This window comes from Thunnus maccoyii, chromosome 12 (genome assembly GCF_910596095.1).
Source record: "Thunnus maccoyii chromosome 12, fThuMac1.1, whole genome shotgun sequence".
Taxonomy (NCBI): Eukaryota; Metazoa; Chordata; class Actinopteri; order Scombriformes; family Scombridae; genus Thunnus; species Thunnus maccoyii.
In genome coordinates, this window is record NC_056544.1 from 17,133,744 (window position 1) to 17,146,164 (window position 12,421).

At 38.1% G+C, this 12,421-nt stretch overlaps 1 protein-coding gene across 1 annotated transcript; it reads right to left on the reverse strand.

Annotated features, from left to right (window-relative positions):
- Positions 1 to 160: 160 nt before the first annotated feature.
- Positions 161 to 5,782, reverse strand: mep1bb (meprin A subunit beta b). The gene is made up of 14 exons (XM_042429762.1): positions 5,708 to 5,782; positions 5,586 to 5,604; positions 5,421 to 5,471; positions 5,289 to 5,332; positions 5,104 to 5,182; positions 4,415 to 4,532; positions 4,123 to 4,301; positions 3,298 to 3,516; positions 2,874 to 3,026; positions 2,499 to 2,714; positions 1,923 to 2,390; positions 1,623 to 1,802; positions 1,128 to 1,269; positions 161 to 567 (listed from the first exon to the last, which is right to left on the reverse strand). Exons 1-14 carry the CDS (start codon positions 5,780 to 5,782, stop codon positions 351 to 353), a joined length of 2,160 nt encoding a protein of 719 aa, XP_042285696.1. The 3' UTR covers positions 161 to 350.
- Positions 5,783 to 12,421: the final 6,639 nt, after the last annotated feature.

Here is a 12,421-nt window from a genome sequence, read left to right on the forward strand (position 1 = left end):
CTTGTTTTTAATAGTTAACCACATATGCAAAGTTTTATGTTTGTGCAGTTTAGATTTTATATGAAAACATTCACTGAAAACTTAAGTTCAAAATAATTTATTTAACATAATAATATTCTTACATTGCTTTGGTGTTATTACATTGAATGACCAGAAGGGGGCAATCTATCATAATGTCATGTCATTACCTTTGGACATTGGGGTTAAAAACCTTAATTCTATAACTCCAGAGCCTGATTTACACAATTTTTAGCATAAACATACAGTTGATGAATTCTGATTTATTTTACTTAAAGTCAGATTTTCTTTTTTGCTGTTTTCTTCTGTTTCCAAAATTGTCATTGGAAAGTTCAGAGTTTAGAGTTTATGTTTTCTATGACATGACTTATGTCATCACTGCGTTTCTTATACTTCTTCTTCAAACAGACGACACTGACCACTGTAATCACCAGCATGACTCCCAATACAGACAGAGAGGAGGCGAGTGCAAGGGTGGTTTTGTCCATGTCGGACCCCTTATGCTGACAGCTGTCCCCATAGTACCACCAGTCATCACCCACTGCACACCTGGAGAGCAGAGAAAGAAAAGATGAGAGGGAAAAATCTGACTTGACGGTATTCCCAGTGTTCTTAGAGAGTGTCCATAGATTGTGATGGAAAATTGGTAGAAGGTAAATATGAGAGGAACTTAACCAAATGGGACAAGATGATTCACTACTGAACTGATTCAGTAGTGAACTGATTTATTTAGATGAGGTGCGGTTCTCAGACATTGAACATCAAATATTTGAAATACCCGCTTGCAAAAGCATACTTTTTTCAAATAATTAATCCAGGCTCTTAAAGGAATAGTTCAAATTTTTGGGAATTATTAGGCCTTTTTCTTTCTTTATTTTTTTGTAGAGATGATCATGAAAATGTCTGAGAGTGGTATCGATCTTCTCATCTAACTTTCAGCAAAAAATCAAATACGTGTAATTCCCCTAATGTCAAACCATCACACAAGGATACAAGGTTGTGAAAATTTGGGTTGCTCTTTTTTGATTTTGAAAAGTCAGCCGGGCTCATTAAGGGCTTGCAAAGTGGTACATTCACATTTTAGTGAGTGTGCTCAAAAAAGCCCTCACCTGCAAGAAGCCTTCCCTTCATCCACCACGCATACTCCATCATTCAGACATTGTATGTTAGTGCAGGCATCATGGGGTGAGGTGGTGGCAGGTTGCAGGGTTGTGGAAGGCAGAGGCTGGCTCACAGTCAGATGGGCCACATCTAAAGAGGGACAGCACAAGGAGAGGCCAGTTAATTGTGGAGGAGCATGGATGAACATGAAATAAACAGGCATGATTGGATCGCATGATTGACTCTAGTGGGTACATAAATCACAGATCTAATCATGCATCACTGGTATACATGATCCTACAAATGCTGTGCACGAGTAGCAGAGATGAGTATGCAGCATACTAATGAATGAAGTGATTGATATAATGTATGACAGGATGGATGTCATAATATAAAATACGTACATTTATAATATAAATTATGACTTATGTAGTATCTTTGTACACATTGACAGCGTTTATTTAGAAATCTACTGAGTGTAAACTGTAATCTGGTGTTTTTACCCTCCATGGTGAGGAGAAAGATGGCATCCCCTCCCTTGATAAAATCCCTGCTCTTGGCTCTGAGGTGGGTGAGATACACTGCTGTGCCGGCGCCTGGCCCTCGGAAATACTTAGACCCATCTGCATCTGTGACCTCAACACCCACCTTGCGAGGGTCATCCCAGAAAAACATCTCAGAGTCTGTTTAAAAGGGTGTATAAATACAGTATTAGAGCAAATACAATATGTAGATATGTGAAATGTTTTTACACAAATATCAATTAATTTAAATCATCTTTTTCACACTGAAAATAGCCACACCTGTTGCCTTCATGTTGGGGTCAGTGGTGACACTGCGCTGGTTGGACATACGCTTTTGGATGTGCGGGTGCTGGTCCATGAGCATCATGGTCATCTGTTTCCAGGGACATGGCCATTTCTGCCCAGTGTCCCCTTCACGGGCCACCAGATGAGCAAAGGCTGACAACTCACCAGGATAGCCTGCCTTACCACTGGGGTACAGCGACATCTGGAAGGTGTAATTCTCCTTAGAGGTGAATGGGGGGCTGAAGATAGGTGTATTTGGTGGGGTGGTTTCCATAACATGACTGAAGTTTTTCACTCGCCATATAAACTCTGGACAGGTGGTCTCAGAGAGGTTAATGTCATCCAGGGACAGCCCCCCTTCAGAGGGCCCAGAGCCCTCCTTAGTTCCTTGAAAGACAACGCGGAATTTTGTTTTGATGTCCAGACTCACGTGGTGAAGTTGCCACTCTTCCTTAGGGGATCCTGTTACAGCACATAAGGTAAAAACATGGAATTTATTGAACAGTATGAACATGATGGTCAGATTGTAATAGTACATTTTGAGCCGTAATAGCATTTAGTAATAGTCACCATCTATGGTCTTTATAAGGCGCAGTTTTCCGGTGGGGTTAGCTTGGTCATACTCTCGGACAAGGATCTTCAGTGTGTCGCTGGGGCTGCCACTGTTGTAGTAAAAGAACTGCAAACACTGGTAACCTCTTTTGGGGTAAAGGAGCCTGCTCTCAAGCAGAGCTGTATCTCCAATGTTGGCTGTACCCGTGCTGAAGTGCATGAAATACCCTGAGCCTAAAGATACAAATGCCATAATGTCAACACCTAAGCATTTCTTCAAGGCACTTTGCACAGTGTGTGATAATACAGACCATTCTATCTAATAGCAATGTTTATTGAAGAGATATGTATCTGCACCACATGTTATGTGTATTCCTGCATGGTAACCCTCACCAGTGCATTTGCCCATGTTGGAGTAGTCAGTGTTGGGCCCTCCAGCAGCTTTGGCAAGTCTGACCCAATCAGCCTCATCCCCTTGACCCTGGATCATACCACAGATGTTCTCACGTTCAAAGTCACATGAGTCCAGGAACGTGGAGCTCTTGGCTAGAAGACATTTCATAAACACACACACATTGGACTTTGAACTGCTATAAATGGATAGATTACATAATTTTTAAAGTTTTTAAATGTTTTGCTTATTCATCCATTTTTTGTCAAATGTCAAATCTCTTTGACAGCTGACATCTACATTATTAATTAGAATTAGGTGAAATAAAACTCAGAATTAATCAAGCCAACAGTGGGAAACGTTGGTTGAAGCAGACCCAACACTTCTATTACTGACAATAAAGACAATTGGTTTGTTGGTTCTTACTGCAGTTATAGAGGCGACTGAGCTTGAGCAGATCACTGTCACTGAATTCCATACGCTGGCCAATGACATCACTGAACGCAGGGATCTTGGTGATGATGGTGGGCTCTGTGCCGTTACGGAAGGCATTTTTACTGTAGTGCATCATGGAGCCATAGTCATAGGGTACGCCCAAAGAGCTGGAGGTGGTGTCATCGTAGGTGTTAAAGTTGTGTTCTTTACCTGTAGATCAGACATTTATTCATGTATTATCTCCATACTCTAAATATGGATTTAGATTTCAGACGTAATAAAAACATTGCACCCGGTTGCTTATCAACAGCTGACACATGTGTAAAGACTGCTGACATATCAAAGTACTTTGTGCTTTAATTACTTAAAATGATTGATTAATGATTTGATGATTAGCTATGATACACAGTGTTATATTCCTCAGTGTGTTGATAATGTCTTTTGCTTATCAGGAAAGGAAAACAACACATGTAAATGCTTATCACACGAGCAATAAACCAACTGCTGCATGAAGTGCATTCCTTCAAGTCCTCCATAACAAACTGCCTGAACATTGCATGGAATGAAGTGATTTTTCTATTTCATTAGAATGTAAATTTTTGTGAAAAGCTTGTATATGTATAATGTATAAAATCTACTTTACATTCCTTCTCAATCTAAGAAAATTGTGATCAGTGTGCTAGATACATAAACATTCAAATAGAAGTCATGAAGCAGGCATGTCATAAAAGAATAAATGTTATGTGTGAGCATGAACGAGAAGCGTTTAACTTAATTATAATTTAGTTGTCAGAGTAGCAGTGAGAGGTTCAATACCCTCTGAGATGCGGTCCCACATGATTTTGACATAATCATCGCGGTCCGCCCTGGACTGCTCATGCCAGAAACCCAGAGCATGAAGGAACTCATGTTCAATGGTGGCGATGCGGTCACAGTTTCTCCCTATTGACAATCTCTGCGCCCCAACTTGCTGATTACCCACAGAGGAGAAACAGCTTTTGGAAAAATAACAAGGCTTTTATGAACATCACATAGACTCCACAATGTCTTTTTGGTCTGTGTTGTAATAATTTGAAAAATAAATGAACAAGGGTTATATTTGCCTTACCCGCCCCCTTTAAAGATGGAAATATAGTTTGCTTCTCCATTCCAAGGCTTGAAGTCAATGCAGGTCTTGAGCCGGTACTGCTCAAAGGCCTTCAGAATCACACCTTTTGCATTGATCTCTGCAGCAATGATAAATCAATTCTGTTAAAGATGAAACATGTGTCTTCCAAATTCCCTTTTATGATCAAGTCCATTTCAAGTCAATTTATTTATATAGCCTTGCGCCAAATCACAGGGAACTTTTCACATAGAGCAGGTCTAGACTGTACTCTTTTATTTACAGAGACCCAACATTCTCCAATGAGCAAGCACTTGGTGACAGCAGCAAGGAAAAACTCCCCTTTAACGGGAAGATACCTCAAGCAGAACCTGACTCCAGGTGGGCAGCCATCTGCCTTGACCATAATGCTGTGTAAATTCATGAAAAGTGCTTTGGTCAAATTATTCAAGCTTTTAAGGTTCAAGATTGCATCCACTTCCATAAGACACATGTTTTACTCACTGCCTTGGTTGTAAATGGCCAAACATTAAATATACAGTGCTGCATACACCATGCAGCGTTCAAATACAGTTCTAAACTGTAGACTGAGAGTATTTTTGATGTTGGCTACTGTAATTGAAGAAAAGGCTGTTTTTCTTTGCAGCAAAGAAAAACAGCCACCCCCTCAAATGTTCTACAGACACTCTTACCTAAGTCATCTTGCATGAAGTATGGGATTGTCTTTGGCCACCTGTACTCATCACCTATTAGGGAATTTCGAGTTTGCCTCTGTAGCGGTCAATAAAAGCAATCAAAAAGACAGAAGTAATGAGTCAAGGTTAAGCTTTCTTCACAAAATTCAATGGTGACAATTAAAAGCAATTAAATAACATACCTCATCAATTACAATGTCCCCCTCTACAAGATTCAGCCCTGCTTCTGTGGAGACCAGGCACAAAGAAAATTGGTTTACAATAATAATCTGAAGACCTAAAAGAAAAAAAAAGTTTTTCTTCTTTTTGCATACCTTCATTGATATCAAAAATGTCAAGGTCTCGTCCACCGTCCACATCGTAGTCTGCAAAAGTACATATGAAAAGAAATGTAGAAAAACTCACCAAGAAAGTAACAAAAAAAGTGACAATAATAATAAATATGTTCTGTCTTGCTGGTTTGAAAATAAAACACCTACCTGATACTTTTGTTGTGGGCTAAACAAAAAAGAATTAAAATGTAAATTTTATTGATTTGTAACAGTAATATATCAAGTTTCTATTTATCATACCACAGTATCAAGACAAACCCCTCTCTTACCAAACACAGTGTAGCACCACAGAGGAAACACACAATGTGAAGAGCAAATAAACCTGTAGGTTTTCTTCCTGCCATGTCTTAAAAAGTCCCTCTGCAAGGGATGCTGCAAGTGTCAGGTACTGAGCTCTGACAGACACTTGGAAAGAAGAAAATTAGAGAGAAGTGCATGCTGGGAATAAAATACACGTGAATCACAAGTGAATAAGTAACAGAGCTGTAAAGGGTCCAAGTTATACTGCAACTTTAATCTACTCTGCTATCTGTTGACAAATCTTTACACATTTGCAGATTGGCTGCAGACAAGTAGTGAAGCAGCAAGCCAGAGGGCAGCAAAACAGTCATATAACTTACTTTATTGCCAAAAACTCTGGCAAATGAGAAGGTAGCAATGCACTGTATCAATAAGATCAATTTCCAACAAGACACCTTAACATTTTCAAATCATAATGCTTTGTTTTTATTAACCTTTACCTTTCACAAGACACCACAAACGCATACTGTATAAGCCCAATCCACAATGCCACACACATTTTCAAACAATACTACAATTTGAATAATGTTTAAGACTTCAGGCCTTCAATATCTACAACAAAACAATGAATTACTGACAAAAACATTATGTTTACTGCTATAGATCCCTGTCCTATATGCCTTTATTCATCAGAAAGTAACAGTGATGCTTTGAATGTTTGTAGCCAAACTACCAATTTTATTGATCAAAAATGAATCAATGCCATTTCTGTAGGCTGTTTCTTTGCTGTAATGTTAACTCTTGAGGCACTTGGGCAGTTCTGTATTATTCTTGAGGCTCTTCAAGCAGTTCAAAGCTCATTACACTATTTAGTTTATCCTTATCCTGGATAATCATTACCTTGGACTTCCTCATATCAGTGCTTCGTGGACATTTTGGAAATGGCTGCTGTGTATAGCCTACTTGGTCTATCATTCCCCCAAAAAATGCTGGATTTGTAAATTTCCTATACACTGTGCTCTGCCCTCCCAACAGTTCCAGCTTAGTGGTCGAAGACTGTGAAAAAAAGACTGAAAATAACATAAACGCAACTACTGTATGGCCTTGTATTGAAGCTGCTTTGTGCTACACTGATTGCACAAAGCTGCAAGACAGAATGAAATACAAAAGGATTACATCAAACAGTCACACTTATCACCGCACTGACTCCAGAATTCAACAATTGAACAAAGAAGCATATTGACAATTGCCCATACATACAAAGGATCCTGGTGTTTTACCTTGAAAATTGTTGTTGGCATTATCTACATGCATGCCATGACATACTCCACAGCACTCCACTCTTCCCTGAGCCACCTGTATAGTCACAACTCATACATAATGCTGTTCATTGACTTCAGTTCAGCATTTAATACTGTGATCCACTCCAAGCTGATCCCAAGCTGAGCCAGCTTGGTATCAGCACATCCCTCTGCAACTGGAATCTGGACTTTCTGACTAACAGACCCCACTATGTTAAGTTACACTATCTCCTCCTCCAATATCACCCTGAATACGTACTGAGCCCTCTTCTGTATTTTCTGTTTACCCATGACTGTGTTCCTGTCTATGGCTCAAACACCATAGTCAAGTTTGCAGATGACACCACGGTGGTAGGCCTAATCAGAGGTGATGATGAGAGGGCCTACAGGGAGGAGGTTCAGTACCTGGCTGCATGGTGTGCCGACAACAACCTGGTGCTTTACACCCAGAAGACCAAGGAGATCATTGTGGGGTTCAGGTGGGCTGGGAGCCAGGCACACACCACCATCTAGATCAATGGAGCTGTAATAGAGCAGCTGTCAAGCTTCAAATTCCTTGGCATCCATATCTCAGATGATCTCACCTGATGCCTAAACTCCTCCATCCTGATCAAAAACCTCCTACAGAACCTAAAAAAGCTCACCTGTGTCCCAGAATACTGAGGGACTTCTACTGCTGTACTATTGAGAGCCTCACAAACTGCATCTCAGTGTGGTATGGCAACTGCTCCACATAAAACCATAAAGCACTCCAGTAGGTAGTGAAAACTGGAGTCTTATCTGAGTCATAGACAAACTTGTGTCTTCTCCATGAAGATTATATCAATATATATATATTTTTTTTAAGAATCTCAAGAAATGGCTGGTGATCCATCATGTGAGTCTCATAAAATAAACCTTAAATTAATTACTGAGGAGTTGTTTCTTACAGTAAAGCTTTTGTATATGAAGCTGCAATTCATTGTGCCCTTGATTATAGTGGAACTAGGACGCAGCAGAAGGAACAATCATGCACGGCTGTCAAATCCTGGGTGGTTTGGCAGTGTCATATTTTAGCTGTTGGTGATTACTTATTGATATTTCTTGGGCTCTGCTTTATATTACTTAAAAATTGGTTCATGGAATAGATTAAACTAATGGAGCTGAACTGATGCAGTTCAAGATCTGGTCATATTTTTCCTGCGACTGACCACATGCAGCTATGAGATAATGAGTATTATACACCTGCAAGACATTTTACCGTATGCAAAATTTTAAAAAATGAATACAGAGTACTGGAATGGAACCATAGAGAACATGTTACGCCCCAAACATTTGGAAGGTTTAATCCGCAGGTAATGCAATACCTTCTATTGTACATTATGTTGATAAGTGACTGTTCTGGGTTGTGTAGTAAGGGCTTGTGTGTTCTCACTCATGTGCGTGGTGTCTGTACTAAGCTGTACAGACAGTTTTGTGTCTGTCTTTATGTGGTTATCTCTCATCTTCCCCAGAGCACACTGAAAAGACACAATTTCTTGTGATTTGTCTAGTGGATGCACTTATGCATCTTCTAAGTTCCATCTTCATTCATTACTAAATAATTACAATTCAGTTCAATTCAATGGGCTTTACTAGCATGAAAGTTTTGAGAACAATGTTACCAAAGCATCAAAATACAATTTGTGAAAATATTTGGACAGTACAAAATAATTATAATAAAAATTTACTTACTTACTTAATTATATATATATAGTATGTCATATGCATGTATGTGTGTGTGTGTGTGTGTCTAGGTTTTCACAAGCTATGGCTATGGGTTAGGTAAGCCATTTCACTTTGATCTTGATACTTGATCTCATTTGGTTTCCACTGGAAAGCCCCAACATATTTATAGCTGGTATATAGAATAGGAAACTGTGGCCACTTAAGCAACAATCTCTATACCTACAAGCCTCATAAGTTACTGCTAGGTGCTGAATCATCTTTAGTATAAAGAGGTGGAACATTTTTGAACAATACATTTTAATTTAGTTATGGTTCTAGACATGGTATCTGTAAAACATTAGTAAGAAGAGAATGAGTGGTTAATTAGAGAGTGTTTACTGTTTTGCTATAGGTCCCTCTCTATTATTATTCTTATTATTATTCTTATTATTATTCTTATTATTCTTATTATTCTTATTATTATTCTTATTATTATTATTATTATTATTATTATTATTATTATCATTGATCTTTATTTCTACAGGAGTTTATTCCTTTGTTGTGAAATACCCAGAATATGGAGTATATTCATATTATTCAGCAGTCGCAGGTGCAACCCATTTGGATCACAGGGATTTCATGTCAGGGTGATTCCAAATATTTAAAGATCCCCTCCAGACATGTTTCAAGATGTATATAAAATGCTCTACATAGAAAAATTATTTCTAATATGTTTTTTTCACACAAAAAAGTTAAGTTGCCTTATTAAAATCCTTAAAATTACATCTTCTCCTTCTCCTTCATTAAAAATGGAAGAATCAATGAATATGTAAATGTTGTTCATTTCAAAAGTTGAACTACTAGTCAAAAGATGTCTGCTACTTCACTTAAAAGCCCATTCTCAGTGCATGTGTGCTGGAGGTTTCAAGTTTCCACATCTCACTTGTGTTAGTTGCATACTGGACCACAATTGGATCTAAACTAGTTGTGATGTCACAAATCATGCTTGTAGGTACATGCTTTAGCAGATGAATGTGAAACCAGCTTTCCAGTGTCAAACTCTGCACATACATCATTCTGCACAGTGAGGCTCAAACATCCAACTGAAGTAACAAGAAGAAAAACATATTTTTGAGTGGAGGGGGACTTTAAATATCCAATTTCCTAAGCTACAGTATTTCTATACCTAAGCATTTAAATTGTGTAAAAACTAAATTTGATGATGCACCTAAAGCACAAAATCCACATGACCGGACATTAACTGCAAATGACATCAGTTCCTGTAGATACAGGTAGCCTGCAAATAAAATTTAAAAGCACAGTTTCAAGGACAAAGAACTACATTCAACATGAATATAAATAATTAAAATAAAATTAAAATAATTTACATAAGCCATAGTTTAGGAGTTATGATGTCGACCATGAACCACTTGTTTATACCTGGAATAGTTCGTATGTGTGTGTATGTGTGTGTTTGTGTGTGTATGTGCATTGATGGATTACTCGTGTAGTCATGTGTGCAGGTGGGGGGCATTCCTTTCATACAAATTCACTCACACGTCCGCTGTAAGTGCTGTGGAAATCAACAAATGTTTTATGTGCCAATCCTGTGTCATACTTAATTAAACTTGCACATGAGCACAGGTACACACAGGGTGTAGAAAAACACTGAAGAATGAAGCTTACACGTCTATAAAACTGCAGTAGAGACATGGATGTGAGAATATTCCCATGAGAGAACGCTGACAAAAGGAAAAGCTGTAAAGTGTTGCTTATTATTAAACAAGCAGCACATTAAAGACAGGCTGCTGTATAACCATATTAATACATATACAATATATATAATATATCCATAATACCACTTGCAGTTCTTATGTTACCTCCTTCCACTCTATATAAACTTGCTTACACTTTTAGAAAAAGTTAAAAATGAAAAAATGTGATCTGTGTGTGAATATTCCCAGTATTTACTGCGATGGATTCATGTTTGGTAATACCAGCTGTTCTCTCGCAGATTGTTCCTGCTGCGAGTGGTTTCAGCACAGCAAGGCTTCAACCCCTCCATCAGTGCATTAATAACAGGCTCACTCTTTCCATTGATCTCATGATCAGAGGATGCATGTATCTGCACATATCTGTCTCTGCATTCATATTTTCTAATTTACATATAGATTAGAACTACTCGCATAGTATGCAGTAATGGGGAGGAGGCATTTGGGTGCTCGCGTTACTGTTTGGGGTAACTAGTAACTTGATAGAATCCTTCATTTAAGGTTAAATTACTAAAAGTAAATGGATTAATGAAAGGACTGCACAAACAGTGCAGTCTTTTTTTTTTCTCATGTATGTCTTACCTGTCTGTAGCTGTTTCGCCCCCCTCCTCACCACCTCCACCAGCATCCAGACCACATCCATGGTCCAGAGAGATCTCCAGAAGTCTGTCAGAAGGTGGATCTAGATGAAACCTTCATGAATAATAATCATCATCATCATCATCATCATCATAATCATAATACTAATAAATGCACGATTCTTGCCAATCCCCTTTTCTAGAGTGCTACCTGGTTGATCTACTTTTAGCCATCATTAGTGGTATACAGAATTAGTCCTTAGTTCATTCATGATGAATCATCATAACTATGCAACCATAACTAAGTCATGGATGAACAGGTATAGCAGCAAAACAAACTTAAAATCTATACATTAAATGTCACTTGACAAAATCCCATCTTTTAAAGACAGCTTTGCATAACCTCAGCCAATACACTAGTGGCAACATTAACACTGTTAATACACCTGCAAAATCAAAGAAGGGTGTAAGGCCAGCGCAAAATACTTCATAAATTGTTTCAGTATACATGTGACAGCTGCTCTGGAGATGGATTATTGTTGATTCATTTTAGCTCTTCCTTGTTTAATTGTACAGTGTCTGTCTTGAAATGGAACACGGTACAACTATATTATTTTGGAAATAAATAAGTTTAGGAATACATATATAAATTCAACCAACCAACAATCAAGCAACTAAGAGAATTAATAAAAACAACTACAAGACTCATAAAAACATCACATAGTAATGCTTAAAAAATCTCCAAGGGCAATGTAAGAATCTAGTTGAGAGCTGTAGGCAATTAATTCCATTTAAAAAGAATGTAGCACTTGAATCTACTTATGCTACTATAAGTGTGTATGTACACAGGATATCGAACTTTAAGTAATGAATGGTGTACTGTGGCTACATGATGGAAATCAGGGAAGAGATGAAAACAGAGATGAGATGATTATCACTTCTTGTCCATAAAGAAGTTCATCCAATGTTACGATACAATTATGACATTTATCATCATTAACTGATGCTCTACTTGATTGGTCTCTACTGCAGATTTAGTTTTAATGCGGTGTCTCCACCCAAAACTAATAACAACAACCCTCTCTTCATTACACTCATGCCAGTGTATACATGCCATTACCACCAAATTACACGGTCAATACAGATGTTACAATTCACTGATCTACTATTAACACTGATTGCTTATCAGTAATTGTCCTGCAAACACGGAGGGGATAATGTACCACAACTTCACAGTCAGAAGCTCAAGGGACCTATGAACCTGTTTAAATTTCAGTCCAACAACAAGCATTTGCTTGTATTGAATTACATAATGCTGATTTGAAACTGAAACTGAAAATCAATGGTGCTGGCCAGTCAACTGAGAGCAGGTCTGAAGGGACATCTCAGAAACTATTTTTCTTAAA

Bases quoted from the DNA above. Each gene is read 5' to 3' on its own strand.
- mep1bb (XM_042429762.1), bottom strand. From the start codon at position 5,782: ATGGCAGGAAGAAAACCTACAGGTTTATTTGCTCTTCACATTGTGTGT. The intron at 5,333-5,420 runs GTATGCAAAAAG...TGGTCTCCACAG, and splicing joins CATTTTTGATATCAATGAAG to AAGCAGGGCTGAATCTTGTA. The intron at 3,517-4,122 runs GTATTGAACCTC...TCTGATCTACAG, and splicing joins GTGGGACCGCATCTCAGAGG to GTAAAGAACACAACTTTAAC.